This window comes from Rana temporaria, chromosome 13, assembly GCF_905171775.1.
Source record: "Rana temporaria chromosome 13, aRanTem1.1, whole genome shotgun sequence".
NCBI lineage: Eukaryota > Metazoa > Chordata > Amphibia > Anura > Ranidae > Rana > Rana temporaria.
The window spans coordinates 17,895,949-17,916,246 of NC_053501.1; the positions used below are offsets into that span (position 1 = coordinate 17,895,949).

The following is a 20,298-nucleotide window of genomic DNA, read 5'->3' on the forward strand; positions in this document are numbered from 1 at the left end:
TACTTGTGGTAAATGGTTTCTTTACATTTCTTCAGTTACTTCTTGGTTCCCAGGCAAATTATATAGATCCCGTTAGTCTTCTAGAGAGGAAGGGGCTTTCTTGGCACACCCTCCTGCCTGTGTTCAATCAGATTAGGTAACAGAAGTGGCGTTCCGTCAGCTGAATACTTACTGCACATGCGCAGGTTTGCTAATCTGACAGAACACCTGCAGTCATAAGACGCCAGCGGACATCTTGGTACACCCAGCTACGTCTTGCATTTCGCAGTCATTTTACCAATAAAGTGAGTGTATATAAATAAACATAGTATATTCAGATCTGTCATGCTGTTTTCATGTTACATTTTCAAAGCATAAAGGTTTAGCGCAGAGTAATGCGGGGTGTGCCAAGATGGCCTCCGCCACCTTCCTACTGCTGGCGTTCAGCCTTTTTCAAAATGGAACCTTTTAAAAACGGCATCACAGATGTCCATGTACTATATTTATATGCGCTCAGTTCATTGTAAAATTACTGAAATTCCATATGTAGCTGAGTGTGGTAAGATGTCTACTGCTCTGTCAGATTACCAAACCTACTATGCGCAGTAAGTATTCAGATGATGGAACGTCCTTTCCATTACCTAATCTGACGGGTCGCCGATTCTGCTGAAACACCTGCATGCCCAAACTAAGTAAATGAGGTGAAAAACCTCCTGTGCAGCAGCCCCCCTTTTACTTACCTGAGCCTGATCGTTCCTGCGCCAGGGAAAAGCAAACCCGCTCCAGCCAGTGTCTCGGGTCCTGATCGATTGATAGCAGCACAGCCATTGGCTCCTGCTGCTGTCAATCAAATCCAATGACACGGAAGCCGGGCAGTGGAGCCAAATCCTGCTGTCTGTGTCAATGGACGCAGGACACAGGAGCGCGCCCATACAGGTGCCCCAAAAGGGGGCACTTGAGAAGAGGAGGATCGGAGGCACTCTGTGCAAAAGCAACTGCATAGGTTTGTTTAAAAAAATAAATAAAAATAATAACTAACATTTACATATCCTTTTAACCACTTCCCGCACAGCCTATTAACCACTTCCCGCACAGCCTATAGCAAAATGACGGCCAGGCGGTGGTTTAGTTATCCTGACTAGACGTCATATGATGTCTTTCAGGATAACAGCCGGCATGTGCCCACGGGGGCACGCAAAGCGGCGATCGGTGGTGTGTCCATCTGACGCACCACAAAACCGATCTTGGTAAAGAGCCTGACGGAGACTCTTTACCATGTGATCAGCTATGTCCAATCACAGCTGATCACGATGTAAACGGGAAGAGCCGTGTATCTGACAGACGCGAGTAGAGGAGGGCCGGGCCGATCTACTGCTCTGACAGGGGAGGGGGGGGTCTGCGCTGATTATCAGCTCAGCCCCAACCCCCCCACTCTAAGGACAACCAGGGATGCCAATCTGCCCAAAAATGGTGCCACACTGTGCCCGTCAGTACCACCTCATCAGTGAAGGGGAAAAAAACATTTGTGTAGCAAGGTCCCAGGCCTCCTTGTGTAAGAATGCTGTCTCCTATGGAAAAAGTATTTTAACAGTTCGTAACGCAAAGCGTAACCGTTCTTTCACTTCCACTTGTAGTTCTTCGGTACACTGAGCTTCCAGTCTCTCTCACTAGACCCACTGATTCACTGCCACTGAATCCTCTGAGATCCTCCAATCTCCACGGTGGTATCTTCCTCAAGTGTCACCCCCACCTCTCTGCTGGGTTCCTAGCTTGGCACTCAAGGCCGCTCTGCAAGCGTTGTCTCTGCTGGCCTGGTATTGAAGTGGTTAATTATTAAAAATGAAATAAATGGTGTTTTCAGTGTTTGGTGCTCAGATGCAGCCCCGTTTTTTTCTTTAATGAAAGCTGCAGATTAATAAATACTGAAAATGGCTTTGATGTTAAAGCTTAAATGTGATTTTAACCACTTGAGACCCGTAGGACGTCCTGGGACTGCTCGACTTTGTGCGGTGATATTTGAATGATGGGTGCAGCTGCAGGCATCATTCAGATATCGCCGTCTTCAGCCGGCGATTCTGTGCACCAGAAGAATGATCAAAGCGGCGGTTCCGCCGCTCGATCGTTCTTCTAGGCAGCGGGAGGGGACGTCCCCTCCCGCCGCCATCCGGTGCTTCTCCGGGCTCTCCCGTGCCATCGGGGGCCCGGAGAGCGAATCGGCCGGCGCTCGTTGGTGAACCATAGAGATGACTCTATGACCGTCGGAGGACCGGGCGCGACGTTATGACGTCATGCCCGGTACCCGGAAGTAAACAAAGCCGCTATCGCGGCTGTCTGCATGTAATCGGTGATTTTTTTTTTTCCACCGATTTCATGCTTGTAAGCCTGGAGGAGAGATGTGGGGTCTTATTGACCCCACATCTCTCCATAAAAAGGACCTGTCATAGTGATTCCTATTACAAGGGATGTGATCAAAAAAAAAAAATGTTAAAAAGAAGTGTAAAAATAAAGTAAAATGAAAAAAATAAAAAAATTTAAAACGCCCCTGTCCCGGTCGCTCGCTGTGAGGTATCATCGCGTGCGTTAGAGCGTGTGCAACAATTCTAGCACTAGACCTCCTCTGTAACTCAAAAATAGTAACCTATAAAAAAAATTGAAAGCGTCGCCTATGGAGATTTTAAAGTACCGAAGTTTGGCGCCATTCCATGAGTGTGCGCAATTTTAAAGCGTGACATGTTGGGTATCTATTTACTCGGCGCAACATCGTCTTTCACATTATACAAAAAAAATTGGGCTAACTTCACTGTTTTGTTATTTTTTAATTCATGAAACAGTTTTTTTCCCTAAAAAAAGGTGTTTGAAAAATGATTGCGCAAATACCGTGCGAGAAAAAAAGTTGCAATGACCGCCATTTTATTCCCTAGGGTGTCTGCTAAAATAATATATATAATGTTTGGGGGTTCTGATTAATTTTCTAGCAAAAAAATTGTGATTTTTACATAAAGGAGAAAAGTGCCAAAATAGGCCCGGTAACAAAGTGGTTAATGATTCGGTTAATGTATTTTATAATTGAGGAATACAAAGGTCCATGATATAAAGCGAAAATAAATCTTGTTTGTTCTTATCTGAGAAATGTCTGTCTGGTATCTATGGGCCGCTGTTCTCCGCTCATTATGTGTGCTTTCTGCCTTCTTATTGAATAAATGTGTTTTTTCCCCTCCGAATTACCTTTACAGAATACAGAAGTATTTTAACAATGCGTTGTAATTCTTCAGGCAAAGTCCACGTTCCTAGCCAATAGGTATAATAAATAGGCCATTCTTGTCTTTAGTTAATGTGTGTTTCTCCCTAATCTTTACCTTCCATCTCTGATCCGAGTGTATAGGCAGAAGTGTTGGGTTCTATAGAGACATTAGCTGGCCCTTATCAAAGCCTTTTCCTATGAAATTCAGCAGCATTGTTTGTTGAATGTAGGGCTGTGAGATTTACTGCAATTCCCATAAATCCTCTTATTACTGCGGCTTACACACGAGGCAGCCATGGAAAGCACTCTCTGGGCCTTGCCGAGTCTACATGGTAACGGCTCAAGGATCAACATGCAAGGTCACTAAATGCACTCAATGACATTTCCCAAGCGTGCATGCTGTTCTCCTACAGACTGTGTTTGGATAAGTGCCTTAATGCAGTTTTTTTTAACCATAGTGAGGCAAGAGCCCAGTAAATTCTTCCAAACCTTAAAAAAAAAATACTCGGAAATAAAAGTATTGCTGGAAAGCAAAATTTGTATTTGAATGCAAAATGTATTCAAGATGCACAAGAAAGTGGGAGCAAACTTAGCCCCGTTGATGTAAGTGGTTGTATTAACTCTCGGTATTCGGTTGCTGCAGTAATAACCTCCGGTGTCGGCAGTAATGTTAATTCCCGGCTTTGGCGTCAGTGGCTGCAGTAATGACCCACCAGCATTGGCGTCAGTGGCTGCAGTAATGACGCACCAGCATTGGCGTCAGTGGCTGCAGTAATGACCCACCAGCATTGGCGTCAGTGGCTGCAGTAATGACCCACCAGCATTGGCGTCAGTGGCTGCAGTAATGACCCACCAGCATTGGCGTCAGTGGCTGCAGTAATGACCCACCAGCATTGGCGTCAGTGGCTGCAGTAATGACCCGCCAGCATTGGCGTCAGTGGCTGCAGTAATGACCCACCAGCATTGGCGTCAGTGGCTGCAGTAATGACCCACCAGCATTGGCGTCAGTGGCTGCAGTAATGACCCACCAGCTATGGAGTCAGTGGCTGCAGTAATGACCCACCAGCATTGCGTCAGGGGCTGCAGTAATGACCCACCAGCATTGGCGTCAGGGGCTGCAGTAATGACCCACCAGCATTGGCGTCAGTGGCTGCAGTAATGACCCACCAGCGTTGGCGTCAGGGGCTGCAGTATTGACCCACCAGCATTGGCGTCAGGGGCTGCAGTAATGACCCCCCAGCATTGGCGTCAGTGGCTGCAGTAATGACCCCCCAGCATTGGCGTCAGTGGCTGCAGTAATGACACCCAGCATTGGCATCAGGGGCTGCAGTAATGACCCACCAGCATTGGCGTCAGGGGCTGCAGTAATGACCCACCAGCGTTGGCGTCAGTGGCTGCAGTAATGACCCACCAGCGTTGGCGTCAGGGGCTGCAGTATTGACCCACCAGCATTGGCGTCAGGGGCTGCAGTAATGACCCACCAGCATTGGCGTCAGGGGCTGCAGTAATGACCCACCAGCGTTGGCGTCAGTGGCTGCAGTAATGACCCACCAGCGTTGGCGTCAGGGGCTGCAGTATTGACCCACCAGCATTGGCGTCAGGGGCTGCAGTAATGACCCCCCAGCATTGGCGTCAGTGGCTGCAGTAATGACCCCCCAGCATTGGCGTCAGTGGCTGCAGTAATGACACCCAGCATTGGCATCAGGGGCTGCAGTAATGACCCACCAGCATTGGCGTCAGGGGCTGCAGTAATGACCCACCAGCGTTGGCGTCAGTGGCTGCAGTAATGACCCACCAGTGTTGGCGTCAGGGGCTGCAGTATTGACCCACCAGCATTGGCGTCAGTGGCTGCAGTAATGACCCATCAGCATTGGCGTCAGTGGCTGCAGTAATGACCCACCAGCATTGGCGTCGGTGGCTGCAGTAATGACCCACCAGCATTGGCGTCGGTGGCTGCAGTAATGACCCACCAGCATTGGCGTCAGTGGCTGCAGTAATGACCCATCAGCATTGGCGTCAGTGGCTGCAGTAATGACCCCTCAGCATTGGCGTCAGTGGCTGCAGTAATCAGATAGTCGGACACAAAATACAGCTTTCAGCCTCTGACTGCTGGGATTAAATCGTACCCCCTCGTATCTCTTTTCTCAACGTAATATCATTTTTCACATTATACAAAAAAAAATTAAATGCTGTTTTTAATTAATTTTAAAGCATATTTTTTCCAAAATACTGTGTACCGCAAATACGGCGTGACATAACCAACTGCAAAAATCATAATTGTTTATTCTTTAGGGTGCTGGATTTGAGCGTAGTGTGAATAGTCAAACTATACAGATGAAAATAATATATAATAAATATATATAAAAAAAAAAGAAGAAAAAAATAAAATAAAAGCGGCTGCAATGACTGTAATTGGAACTCTTGGTTTTCTCATTTGTTTCAGATCCGTGACCCAAAGTCCTGAAGTCACTGATCGGCATGCGTTTCCTTCTGTTGATACCATTCTTGTTTTGTGTTGTGTATTGAGACTCGGGAATGCATTATTAAACTGTCCCTGACATTCCTCTATACAGTCCAAATAACATCTTTGGAATGCACTCTATGGAGTGATGTGACAGCTGACCTCGGTTTCCATGTTTCTTGTCACTGTGTGTAAAGAATTACGACTAATCTTCCATGTGCCACGTGATTTAGCTGTCACTTGTTGTGTTCATACACAGAGAATAGAACCTTGTAAATCCCAAGTTAGAAGTCCTGTGGGTATTGGAGGGGGGGTTTGATGGGCTGTCATGTTTGCTTTGACACTTCCTGTGTGACCCTTCAGAAACCGGACTCCATTCTCAAAGCTGAATGCGGCAAATCTCTAGTGCTGCAATTTACAGCTACATCGGATGAATCTGCTTGCGGTAGGTCAGTGGGAGAGAAAGTGAAATCCTCTTCCCAACTAACAAAGAGAGATCTGTCCATTTGAATATTACATTTTTCTAAAGTGGATCCACTTGCAAAACTAGTAGGGAGGAGCCTGTAACGTGGCACACGGCGGCCATCTTTATGGTTAGAGGCGCTGGACGTTTCTTCTGTTTTCTTAAATTTCTTCAATTTTGCCCCAAACTACATCACCAATCTTCTCTCCACGTATCACCCAAACCATCCTCTCTGCTCCTCTCAAGACCTCTATTTTCTAGCTCCCTTGTCTCCTCCGCCCACTCTTGTCTCCAGGACTTCTCCAGAGCTTCTCCCATCCTCTGGAACTTACAACCCCAACCTGTCTATCTCCTACTCTCTCCACTTTTAGGCTATCCTTGAAAACTCATCTCTTCAGAGAGTCCTATCCTGCCTCCTGCTACCATTTGAATCATCCACTCCCCTCATCAGTTCATCCCTCACAGTCCCTACCTTTTTTGTTTCACCAGCCCCTCCCTCATAGATTATAAGCTCGCAGAAGAAGGGCTCCTCTAACCCTCCTTTTTTTTTTTTATAAATTGTACTGTTATATTGTCTCCCCTTACATTGTAAAGCGCTGTGCAAACTGTTGGTGCTATATAAATCCTGTATAATAATAAAGTGGTTCTAAAGGCAGTAGTGTGTTTTTTTTTATATTTTAAGGGCCCTTTCACATGTATGGATCCCGTGAGGATCCGTACCTTTTTATCATCCGCTTGCTCAGCGAGGATCGCTCCGTTGATCCCAGCTGAGCCGACCGATGACAGGGCGGTCCCTGCCCACTGTGCAGGGACCGCCCTGTCATATCTCCGCTCTCCTCTATGGGGGGGGGGGGATCAGATGAACACGGACCATCTGTGTTGTTATCCGATCCGCAGACGGATGGAAAAATAGGATTTTCCTCCATCTGCAAAATCGGAGCATAGCAGGGACTGATAAGATCGGGTGTCAGCGGATATTCATCCGCTGACGCCCGCTATCCCATAGGGATACATGTATGTCTGTATTTCATCCGAAAACGGATGGATGAAATACGGACATATACGGTCCGCAGGTGTAAAAGGGCCCTAATGCATTGTATGCATTAAGATAAATAAGAAAACTTCTGTGTGCAGCAGCCTCCTCAGCCCCCCTAACACTTACCTGAGCCCCATTTCGATCCAGTGTTGCACAAGAGACTCGGCTGTCTGGGACTCTCCCTCCTGATTGGCTGAGGCGCTATTGGTTCCCGCAGAAAGGAGGGAGAGATGAGGGCGCTTTGATGAGGCTGGGTATCCGGTCCTTAGTAGCAGTGGAGAGATGGTTGCTGCTACTGTCAATCAAAAGCAGTGAGCCAATGAGGAGAGGGAGGAGGCAGGGCCGAGCAGCAGCTCAGTGTCTGAATGAACACACAGAGCAGCGTCTTGGTTTGGGTGCCCTTATATCAAGATGCTTGCTATGGGGTTTAGGCCGATACGTATTCTTGTACATATTTCTGGTAAAAAGAAATCGCAATAAGCGTTTAACGATTGGTTTGGGCAAAATTTATAGCGTTTACAAAATAGGTGATTGTTTTATGGCATTTTTATTATTTTTTTTTTTTTTACCACTAATGGCGGCGATCAGCAATTTTTTTTTATTTTTTTTCGTGACTGCGACATTATGGCGGACACATCGCACAATTTTGACACATTGTTGGGACCATTGTCATTTTCACAGAAAAAATTGCTATAAAAATGCATTGTTTACTGTGAAAATGACAATTGCAGTTTAGGAGTTAACCCCTACAGCGCCCCCTAGTGGTTATGTGTGACCTCATGTGTTTCTAACTGTTGGGGGGTGGCGCTATATCGGGGAACAAACGATCAGTGACATTGCCACTGTGAAAAACGGGGAAGGTGTGTTTACACACACCTCTCCCCGTTCTTCAGCTCCTGTGACCGATCGCGGGACCCACGGCTGGGCACTTAAAGGGGACATGCCTGTGCCCAGCCGTGCCATTCTGCCGACATAAATGTGCAGGAGGCGGTCCTTAAGTGGTTAATTGAACAAGCTGGGGTTAGAAGCCCATTGGTTTTTATGCAGATGTGAGCCTGATTTTGCACTCTCCAGCAATGGTAAATAAACCCCATTGTGTACTTAAAGCGGAGGTCCGGCTAATTTTTTTTTATTTTTTTAGACTGCAGCTGCTGACTTTTAAAATAAGGACACTTGCCTGTCCAGCGCGCCCCCGCAATGTCGGCACCCGAGGCCGAACCGTCCCTCGGATGCTGCCGCTGCCATCTTCGGTGAGGGAATCGGGAAGAGAAGCCTTGCGGCTTCACTTCCTGGTTCCCTACTGCGAATGCGCGAGTCACGCTGCACGATCCCACTGGCCCCTGCTGTCTTCTGGGACACGTGTATCTCCCAGAAGCCCACACGAGAATAAAGGAGAACATGCAAACTCCAGGCAGGTATTGCTATGGTTGGGATTCAAACCGATGATCCCAGTGTTGCTAGGTGGAAGTGCTAACCACTTGGCTGATCTACTAATACTGGGGCACTCAGAATCTGGTGCAGATGTGCATAGTAACCAATCCACTTCTAGGTTTTTTTTTTTTTTAACAAGCTGAACTCAGAAGCTGCTTGGTTACTATGCACAGCTGCACCAGTTTCAGTAAATCTCCCCCACTGTGTTACTCATTTTAGGGGTTATAATGCAATTGTCACATGAATACAAGTACTAATTACTGTGGTAGTATCACTTAATATGTTGGTATCACATGGAAATTCTTTTCCAGCATATACTGGAATGTAGATATTAATACATTGTTACTGTTACCATGAAAATAAGCAAGCTCCGGGAGCCAATGGAGGACAGCAAAGCCTGGCGCCAAGGGTCTATGTGGTCACGAATAGTCGGACACCACTAAATGACTGAACGACAACTGTTGCCATGCCATGCCATGCATACACTAATCCATACGTGTGCCAGCCATGCATTTAACTGTTTTATTCTGTGCCCGAGGCTGCACAACACATACATGTGGTACTGACTAGAAGGCATACCATGGATGTTCTCTGATCTGTTTGGCGTAATCCCGTTTTGAGGCCACATGGAAATGTATACATGACAAAGAGTTTGCATAAAGAACCAAGAAATGGTTGTAAGGGATGCACTAATGCCAGTTGGTACCAAGTACAAGTACTGATACTTTTTCTCAAGTACTAGCAGATACCAATTGCCGCTACCTATTTTTAGTGTCATTTTCAGGCTTCACATATGTGTGGTTTAGTTTTGACAGCGGGATTTCACCCCCCCCCCCTCCCTCTTTGGTGCAACTTTGTTCAACGGTTCAGGTGCGAATTGTGAAGTTCAATGACAATAGAAAATCACACCTGAACCATACTCAAAATCATACCAAACTTTTTTTTTTTAAATGCGCTGTGGCTGGCCCGCACATGGGTGAACCAGCTCCATTGAAAAGGCTACAGCTTCACATGTTATGCGAATCAGATGCGGTTCAAGACCAATTTAATTTGCCTAGATATGGACTTGAAAGTATCCGTTTTAGTATCAAAGCATTGACACAAGTTCGGACTGGGGTTCTTGGTCACTCTGTGCCCCTAATAGACACAGGGGGCCTGGGGAGCTGCACAAGGTAAGCTGGGTTCCACAAGCCCTCTGCCCAAAGTGACTCCCGTCACACATAGATATGGACTTGAAAGTATTAATTTTAGTATCAAAATCATACCAGACTTTTTTTTAAATGCGCTGTGGCCGGCCCGCACATGGGTGAACCAGCTCCATTGAAAAGGCTACAGCTTCACATGTTATGCGAATCAGATACGGTTCAAGACAAATTTAATTTGCATAGATATGGACTTGAAAGTATCCGTTTTAGTATCAAAGCATTGACACAAGTTCGGACTTGGGGCTCTTGGTCTCTCTGTGCCCCTAATAGACACAGGGTCACTTCCGCATAGGAGGGGCTGGGGGAGCTGGACAAGGTAAGCTGGGTTCCACAAGCCCCCCTGCCCAAAGTGACTCCCGTCACACATAGATATGGACTTGAAAGTATTCATTTTAATATCGGAGAATTTTCACAAGTACAGTGCCGGTATATGTGGACATGTAGGTATCAGTTTTAGCATCGGAGCATTTGCATGAGTAACATACTGGTACTGGTATATGTGTATATGAAGGTATCGGTTTTAGTATTGGAGCATTTGCACAAGTACAGTGTCAGTTTATGTGGACTTGAAGGTATCGGTTTTAGTATTGGAGCATTTGCATGAGTAAAATACTGGTACCGGTATATGTGTATATGAAGGTATCGGTTTTAGTATCAAAGCATTTGCACAAGTACAGTGCCGGTGATCTGCCGATATGGTTCCGGCTATCGTGAAAGTTCCTGCGCAGGCGCAATCTGATCTGCCGATTTATGGTTCCGGCTAACGAGAAAGTTCCTTTAGGACTGCGCAGGCGCAACCTTGCCGACGGAAATCTCCTAACCTCGGCCGGCATCCAGGGCGACGTGGATTTTGAGGAAAGTGGCCAGTCGGCCTCACGTCCTCGCTTCGCTCGGACGGCTTGCTCCGCTCGCTCGGCCTCCTAGCTCTTTTTATAACATCCTCCAATCCACGGGGATGTTAAAGAATGAGCCTGGATGCCCGGCGAGGTTCGGAGATTTCCGTCGGCAAGTTTGCGCCTGCGCAGTCCTTGAAGGATCTTTCTCGTTAGGGGAACCTTAAGGACAAGTCACCGGTATATGTGGACTTGAAAGGATCGGTTTTAGTATCGGAGCATTTGCACAAGTACAGTGCCGGTATATGTGGACTTGAAGGGATCGGTTTTAGTATCAAAGCATTTGCACAAGTACAGTGTCGGTATATGTCGACTTGAAGGTATCGGTTATAGCAGTGTTTCTCAATTCCAGTCCTCAGGCCCCCCCAACAGGTCAGGTTTTCAGGATTTCCCTCAGATGAAAAGGCTGTGGTGATTACTAAGGCAGTGAAACTGATCAAATCACCTGTGCAAAATAATGGAAATCCTGAAAACCTGACCTGTTGGGGGGGCCTGAGGACTGGAATTGAGAAACACTGGGTTATAGTATCAAAGCATTTGCACAAGTACAGTGCCGGTATATGTGGACTTGAAGGTATCGGTTTTAGTTTCAAAGCATTTGCACAAGTACAGTGCCGGTATATGTGGACTTGAAGGTATCGGTTTTAGTATCAAAGCATTTGCATGAGTACAATACCGGTATTTGTAATGGCCTTTTTGGTGTGGTCACAGTATATTGTATCCGCAACAGTGCATACATGTATGGCTATGCTAAAACACCAAAGCAGTCCCTATAAACACGACACACTGGTTCTTACCATTTGGCACCTCCACCTGATGTCCTCTAGCTACGGTTTGCCAGTAATTCAGTAGACGGTCCTGTTCTCCATCTTCCATGGGCTCCGCTTCTTCCTCTACACTCCCGTTACTGTTATAAGCCGAATCTGAGCCCAAATCATCGGTCATGTTGTCCAGGTCATCTAAAGTGATCATCCCTGCTGTGGCCGGCTCGTGGACCCCTCCACTCATCCTGCATCCTTCACGTTGCATGGTGGTCCACAAGTACGAAGGTCTAGCTTGGCTGGGAATCCAGTTCTTGACCTAGAACCCCAAACTTGACTTTAGCTTAGAACTGTGCTCAACTTTTTGAGCTCTGTCTAGATGCTACTAAAGTTTACAGCTAAAAGCTATCCAAACCATCAAAATGATCCAGTGCTGCAAACTTTTTTTTGCCTGTGCCTGAAATGACTGTGCTTACCCAGAATGCAGTATTGCCCAGTAGGTGACCCTACTGAAGTTTTGGTGAATCGGAAAGTGTCCTGACGTTGCTCTATATTCTGGAGCACCACATCCGCACTCTTCCTCTGGTCACTGGAAGTAAAGCGGACTTTAGCAGCCTTGTCTGTTGCCGTGTCTCTACTTGTAGCTGCCTTTTAAAAGCCGAGCTTAGAGGAGGCGGGTAGGAAGCCCTTAAGGGAGGGGAGAGGCACATACATACAGACACACATGCTCTCAGTCAGGTGGGGGGAGGAGAACGCTGTCAACTGCCGTTTAACTCTTCCCTTGCCAGATCTCTGTAGACACTGATGTGTGTTTGTGTCAATGCAGTGTGCTTGTTTGTGTGTCGCAACTAATGAGCGCTCTTTGAATCCACGACTTGAAAATTGTCAACATGCAAAGGGGAATTTCTTGTTTTGAAGCCACCTGAGATTCTGGCCCAGCCTTTCCCTAACTTCATTCTGCCTCTTCGGTTACATGAAGGTAGTCTGTCTTCCCTCAACGTCGTGCCGAGTAATCCTATACCCAGGCGGGGCAGAGCACCACATTTTGCACTTATACACGCGGTCGGAATTTCCGACCAAAAGTCCGATGTGAGCTTTTTTTGTCGTAAATTCCGACCGTGTGTCGTCTCCATTGGACTTTTCCTGTCGGCATTACCGCCAACAAAAATTTGAGAGCTGGTTCTCAAATTTTCAGACGGAAAAAATTCCAATAGGAAATTCCGATCATCTGTAGCAATTCAGAAGCGCAAAATTCCAATGCATGCTCGGAAACAATTAGACGCGTGCTCGGAAGCATCGAACTTCATTTTCTCTGCTCGTCGTAGTGTTGTACGTCACCGCGTCCTTGATGGTCGAAAGTAGGGTTGTACCGATACCAGTATCGGTATCGGGACAGATACCGAGTATTTGCGGGAGTACTTGTACTCCCGCAAATACCCCCGATACCTAAATAGAATACTTGATCCACCCCCCCCCGCCGCCGACCCCGTCGCATACCACAACAACGTCGCCGCCGCATGGGTTAAACAGCGTGCGGGGAATATCACAGCTTTCATTTGAATAGCTGTAGTATTCCCGCTGCGCCGCGGGTGTCTATACGCGGCGCAGCGGGAATACTACAGCTATTCAAATGAAAGCTGTGATGTTCCCTGCACGCTGTTTAACCCATGCGGCAGCGGCGGCATTAAGGTATGGGGGGGACATGGCTGGATATAGGGGGGACATGGCTGGATATAGGGGGGACATGGCTGGATATAGGGGGGACATGGCTGCATATAGGGGGGACATGGCTGGATTTATGGGGGACATGGCTGGATTTATGGGGGACATGGCTGCATATAGGGTCGGACATGGCTGCATATGTGGGGGGACATGGCTGCATATGTGGGGGACATGGCTGCATTTGGGGACACATTTAAAAAAAAGTATCGGTACTCGTACTCGATCCTAATAAAGTGGTATCGGGACAACCCTAGTCGAAAGTTCAGTGAACTTTTGTGTGACAGTGTGTATGCAAGCCAAGCTTGAGTGGAATTCCGTCGCAAACGAGCATAGGAAAACGTTTTTCAATTCGTTGAACTGCATCCCTTGGCACCTGCAGACAGGACCTGATGACGAGGGGATCGGATGGTACCCCGAACGGCTGACGCGTTTAAAGGGCGTACCCTTTTCTTTAGAGCCTAAGCGGTCAATCGCTCATCTCTCCTTTTATATATTGAGTTGGCCCCACCCTTTGCCGCTATAACGGCTTCAACTCTTGGGAAGGCCGTCCACAAGGTTTTGGAGTGTGTCTATGGGAATGTTTGACCATTCTTCCAGAAGCGCATTTGTAAGGTCAGGCACTGATGTTGGATGAGAAGGCCTGGATCGCAGTCTCGCTCTAATTCCTCCACCCCAAACGCGCTCATCTGTCTTTAATGGACCTTGCTTGCTGCCAGGATGCTTCTAGATGGAAGTGCTAACCACATTGTCACTGTGCTGCCAATACTTGAAAGACAATTGCTGGAACTGACAAGCAGTGGCAGTCCGTTCATTAGGGGCGCAGGGGCGTTGGACGCATGGATTTCAACGTTTTTTTTGTTTTGTCTTTAAATGCCGCGTACACACGTTAATTTTTCGGCAAATGTAAAAAAAAATTATTTAAAATGATGGTGTGTGGGCTTCACATCATTTTTCAGGTTCTGAAAAACGTAAAAAAAATCGAGCATGCTGCATTTTTTTAACGTCGTTTTAAACAATGTCGTTTTTCGGGTTGTAAAAAATGATCGTGTGTGGGCTAAAACGACGTTAAAAACCTGCGCATGCTCAGAAGCAAGTTATGGGATGGGAGCGCTCGTTCTGGTAAAACTTCCGTTCGTAATGGAGTAAGCACATTCATCACGCTGTAACAGACAGAAAAGCGCGTATCATCTTTTACTAACACGGAATCAGCTAAAGCAGCCCTTTAGAGTGCCGTCGTACGTGTCGTACGTCACCGCGCTTTGCTAGATCATTTTTTTTAAACGATGGTGTGTGGGCAACATCGTTTTAATGATGAAGTTGGAAAAACTTTGTTTTTTTTTCATGCCGAAAAATGATCGTGTGTACGCGGCATAAGAGTATGCTTAAAGCCAGAGGCTCTAATTCGCTTCAAAAAAGAGTGAGCCCACCCTGTTGTGGGATATTAGCGAATTAATGTTCGCTAGTGTCTTCCTGCTTCTTCTTTCGACCAATCAGGGAGCGGGTCCTGAGATGCAATTGGCTTGGAGAATCTTAGGACTCCAGCAGGAACCAGCTGAGATCCGGACTGTTAATGGGCAAACAATGTGCCAAGTTGATCGATCAACTTGGGTACAACCAGCCTGCCAGATTCGCTTGCTATTCTCGCAAGTAGCCGCTATCGATCATCACTGTCTTCTCATGGTGGGGATGGCTGCCGCTGCCCCCTGCTGGGAGAAGACCGCATAGAATGCATTAAAGGGGTTGTAAAGGTTTGTTTTTTTATTTTCTAAATAGGTTCCTTATAAGCTAGTGCATTGTTTGTTCACTTACCTTTTTCCTTCCATTTCCCTTTTTCCTTCCATTTCCCTTCTAAATGTTTCTTTCTTTGTCTGAATTTCTCGCTTCCTGTTCCTCCTCAGTAAGCTGTTCTGACTGACTAACCCCCAGCCAGAACGTCTCGGATGATGGGGGCAAGCTTACTGAGGAGAAACAGCAAGTGAGACATTCAGACAAAGAAAAAAAAAACATTTAGAAGGGAAATCGAAGGAAAAGGTAAGTGAACCAACAATGCACTAGCTTAACCAATTAAGACCCGGACCAAAATGCAGCTAAAGGACCTGGCCAGGTTTTGCGATTCGGCACTGCGCCTCTTTAACAGACAATTGCGCGGTCGTGCCGCGTGGCTCCCAAACAAAATTGGCGTCCTTTTTTTCCCACAAATAGAGTTTTCTTTTGGTGGTATTTGATCACCTCTGTGGTTTTTTATTTTTTGCGCTATAAACAAAAATAGAGCGACAATTTTGAAAAAAAATGCAATATTTTTAACTTTTTGCTATAATAAATATCCCCAAAAAATATATAAAATAAAACTTTTTTTTTTCCCTCAGTTTAGGCCGATACGTATTCTTCTACATATTTTTGGAAAAAAATTGCAATAAGTGTTTATCGGTTGGTTTGCGAAAAATGTATAGCGTTTACAAAATAGGGCATAGTTTTATTGCATTTTTATAAAAAAATATTTTTTTACTACTAATGGCGGCTATCAGCGATTTTTTTCTTCTTTTTCGTGACTGCGACATTATGGCGGACACTTCGGACAATTTTGACACATTTTTGGGACCATTGTCATTTTCACAGCAAAAAATGCATTGTTTACTGTGAAAATGACAGTTGCAGTTTGGGAGTTAACCACAAGGGGGCGCTGATGGGGTTATGTGTGACCTCATATGTGTTTACAACTGTAGGGGGGTGTGGCTGTAGGTGTGACGTCATCGATTGTGAATCCCTATGTGCCGCTGCCACAGTGAAGAACGGGGAAGCTGTGTTTTCATACAGCTCTCCCCGTTCTTCAGCTCCGGGGCCGATCGCGGGACTCCAGCGGTGATCGGTCCCGCGGTCACGGAGCTTCGGACCGGGTCGCGGGCTGTAGGTGTGACGTCATCGATTGTGAATCCCTATAAAAGGGATGACACGATCGATGCCGCCGCCACAGTGAAGAACGGGGAAGCTGTGTTTTCATACAGCTCTCCCCATTCTTCAGCTCCGGGGACCGATCGCGGGACTCCAGCGGTGATCGGGTCCACGGGTCCTGCGGTCACGGAGCTGCGGACCGGGTCGCGGGCACCATTCTGCCGACGTAAATGTGCAGGAGGCGGTCCTTAAGTGGTTAAAGGAACCTATTTAGAAAATAAAAAAAATAACCTTTACAACCCCTTTTTAAGGTGAAAAAACACAAAGCTTTACAACCCCTATAACTCCTGCAACTCTTGACCCCCCCCCCCCCGCTCCTAAACGGATGGGACACTAACCCTGTCCGGATCCGCCATTTAGTGATGCCTGTTGTAGAGAATCACCCACAGTAAATACGATTGGTGGTCGGCAAGTGGTTAAAGGGGTTTTCCACCCATTTTTTAAGTTTATTAAAAGTCAGCAGCTACAAAAAGTGTAGCTGCTGGCTTTTAATAAACTGACACTTACCTGCTCCACGTTCCAGCGACGCGCCGGCCGGGGCTCCGCTCCTCACCCCCCCTCTCCGGCCGGCGTCTTCATTGTCACTGTGGGCACCCGGCCGTGACAGCTTTCGGCTTCACGGCCGGGCACCCACTGCGCATGCGCGAGCTGCACTGCGCATGCGCGCGCGGCCCGGCGCTGCGCTGTTTGATTGGACAGGCGATCGCCTAGGACCTGTCATGTGTCCTAGGCGATCGCCTACAGGGAGGGGCGGCCAAAAGGCGATATGACGTATCGCCTTTGCAGCCCCTCGGCGGAAGGAGGAAGTGGGACAGGAAGTCCCCTTCTCCTGAAGCCCCCACTCCCCCCCCCCCCCCCCCCCAAAAAAAAATTACATGCCAAATGTGGCATGTAAGGGGGCGAGGAGTGAGTTAAGCGGAGGTCAATTTTGAGGGTGGAACTCCGCTTTAAGTTCTGCAGTACAATTGGGGCCCCATTAACTCCTCCCTAAGTGGCAATTCTCTTTATTACTACCTATCACCGCTTAATAGGACACGGAGAATCCTCCAGATACTAGTCATTGATAGGCTGAATAAGGGGGAGGAGAATAAGAATGATTATGTATTATATTTGATTCATAGATGGCAGAAGCTACCGATCTCGATTAGGAAAGTCAGAAGAGTTAATCATATTTGCATTGTTGATATATAAAGAGACGTAGGAAGTGACTTGCTCTGTCGGCAAACTCTCTATGGTAGGTGAAAAGATCTAATAACACGTTATACACGGGATTCATACGCCGATCTGACCCTAGAAACTGTAGCCAGGAAAGCTTGCCAGCCTTAGCAACCAGTTGTGTGTTCGTATTGCTAGCAAAGAAAAAGAATGCTGATTTTTGGTCAGTTGTAACCACTTTCTATTTATCTGGAATTGAACATGCGATCCTAAGTAATCGCTGCAAACTGGAAGCAGCTTACTACCAGAAATTGGTTGATTGTGATGTCATAATTGGGCAATAATTTGACAATTCAATACAATTTTCCTGAAAGATCCAATCACATGCCAGGATAAGTCTTGGCATTGGAGGAGAGCAGACTGAGTTCTAGCCACAGCTAGACGGCTCCCCACGCTTTGCTCTCATGCCTAGCGTGGTCAGTTTCAACAGGAAAGCAGAGCGACTGGCAGGAACACCAGGCTTTTCACACAAAGGAAGCAATACAAGAACAGATGACTTTCTCATAAAAGGAATATGAAGTGTTGGGTTTACATATTCTTTGACCATTTTAGCCCCGGAAGGATTTACCCCCTTAATGACCAGGCTATTTTTTGCGATTCGGCACTGTGTCACTTTAACTGACAATTGCGCGGCCGTGAGATATTTTTACTTGGTATTTATTTATTGCATGTATTTATGATTATTTTTATTTGTATATTTTTATTCATATTATTATTATTATTATTATTTTTAGTAGTAATATTGCCACCCTAACAAAAATAAATAACACCAACCCTAACCTAACCTTAAAGTGGAGTTTCATTTAAAGTGGAACTTTCACTGATCCCCCCGCCCCCCACTTTGGTGCCACATTTGGCACCTTTCGGGGGGAGGGCGAGCGGGTACCCCTTCCCCACTTCCAGAGCCTTCTTCCTCCGCCGGGCTGTGTTGCCTGCCAAAGGGCTCGTATTTCCATGGATCTAGTCCCATGATGAGCACACAGCTATTCCACACAGCACAACAATGCAGTTGAGTAACAAGTGCAGGTCTTGCCTGCCCTCCTGCCCTTGATTAAACCATGAAGGAGATGACTGAGCTCCTTTTCCTGGTCACTCTCCTCTCTCCTCCTATCAGCATGACCCTTGTTACCACATCAGAATGGCAGCGAAACTTACTGGTCCCTTGTGCTGCTCTCTTCTAGTCTGAGCTCTGCTGTACAGGAGATGGCAAGAGGCCAATGTCAGGTACTTGACACTACTTCTATTAAAATAAAATGATGTGTTGGGGAATACAGTCTTCATCTTCCTGGAGTTTCAGGTTGGGGACGGTCCTCCTGACTACATCTTGGTGAAAGTGCATCTTTTGGAGATCGGCTTTAAAAACCTATAAAATAAGTTTTTTATAGAATATTAATCTGTCTCACTTTATGGTACAGATACCCCTAAAAGCAGCACTGCTGGGCGAAAGTATTGATAATAGATTTGTGGGGAAACCTCTAGGAGTCATTTTTATTTTTTTACGTATTGCATCCCCTGTATTAGTCCGGTACAGGGGATGCAACTGAGTAATGAGTTGAAGCACAGCACCTCCTAGTGGTAAAAGATCTAATGGTCCCACCTGTACATGGGCTGAAAGCCTAGTACTGTCTGCAGGTTTATTTTGGGGTGAAAAGACAATCTTTAGGTTCAGGTATGAAGGGTTCAGGTCTGCAGAAGTTGAAGTGTTCCCCTTACAAAGCAAGAACTTGCAGATTCCACATAATTGGTGCCTTGATGAGATCTGAGCTTCTTCAGACCTGCAATCCACCAGGCTCAGCAATTTTCATATCGTACATTTGGAATTAGTCCAGGGGTCTCCAAATGTTATAATCAAAGGGCCGGCCTACTGTCTTTACAACTGTGGCCATCGGGAGAACAAAATGTCCCATCGTTGGTGGAAGTTTACAATCCCCCATCATTGGTGTCAGTGGGAGGAATTGTTCCCCATCCTTGGTGTCATTGGGCCCCATTGTTGGTGTCCTTGGAAGGAATTGTCCCCTATCCTTGGTGTCATTGGGAGGAATTTTGCTCCATTATTGGTGTCATTGGGAGGAATTGTGCTCCATTATTGGTGTCATTGGGCCCCATTGTTGGTGTAGTCAGGAGGAATTGAGCCTCATCATTGGGAGGAATTGTGCTCCATTGCTGGTGTCATTGGGAGGAATTGGGCCCCATCATTGGTGTCATTGGGAGGAATTGGGCCCCATCATTGGTGTCATTGGGAGGAATTGGTGTCATTGGGAGGAATTGGGCCCCATCATTTGTGTCATTGGGAGGAATTGGGCCCACCCTTGATGTCATTGGGAGGAATTGTGCTCCATTATTGGTGACATTGGGCCCCATTGTTGGTGTAGTCGGGAGGAATTGGGCCCCACCGTTGGTGTCGTTTGGAGGAATTGGGCTCCATCGTTGGTGTCGTTGGGAGGAATTGGGCCCCACAGTTGATGTCGATGGGAGGAATTGGGCCCCACAGTTGGTGTCGTTGGGAGGAATTGGTCCACACCTTTGGTGTCATTGGGAGGAATTGGGCCCCACCGTTGGTGTCGTTGGGAGGAATTGGGCCCCACCGTTGGTGTCGTTGGGAGGAATTGGGCCCCACCGTTGGGAGGAATTGGGCCCCACCGTTGGTGTCGTTGGGAGGAATTGGGCCCCACCGTTGGTGTCGTTGGGAGGAATTGGGCCCCACCGTTGGGAGGAATTGGGCCCCACCGTTGGTGTCGTTGGGAGGAATTGGGCCCCACCGTTGGTGTCGTTGGGAGGAATTGGGCCCCACCGTTGGTGTCGTTGGGAGGAATTGGGCCCCACCGTTGGTGTCGTTGGGAGGGATTGGGCCCCATGGTTGGGAGGGATTGGGCCCCTTCGTTGGTGTCGTTGGGAGGAATTGGGCCCCATCGTTGGTGTCGTTGGGAGGAATTGGGCCCCAT

At 47.0% G+C, this 20,298-nt stretch overlaps 2 protein-coding genes across 3 annotated transcripts in view; one reads left to right on the forward strand and one right to left on the reverse strand.

Annotated features, from left to right (window-relative positions):
* LOC120920341 (heme-binding protein 1-like) overlaps nucleotides 1-12,207 on the reverse strand; it is a 32,980-nt gene extending 20,773 nt beyond the window's left edge. Inside the window, exons 1-2 of one of the 2 annotated variants that reach the window (XM_040332371.1) lie at nucleotides 11,947-12,207; nucleotides 11,507-11,789 (exon numbers count right to left, since the gene is read on the reverse strand). In XM_040332371.1, coding sequence (XP_040188305.1) covers nucleotides 11,507-11,738 — 232 coding nt within the window. In that variant the 5' untranslated portion in view covers nucleotides 11,739-11,789; nucleotides 11,947-12,207. Of the gene's footprint in view, nucleotides 1-11,506 lie in introns of both variants that reach the window. The other variant, XM_040332370.1, reaches the window with a different exon arrangement.
* FANCM (FA complementation group M) overlaps nucleotides 1-20,298 on the forward strand; it is a 153,340-nt gene that overhangs the window by 47,116 nt on the left and 85,926 nt on the right. The gene's annotated exons all lie outside the window — the stretch shown is intronic.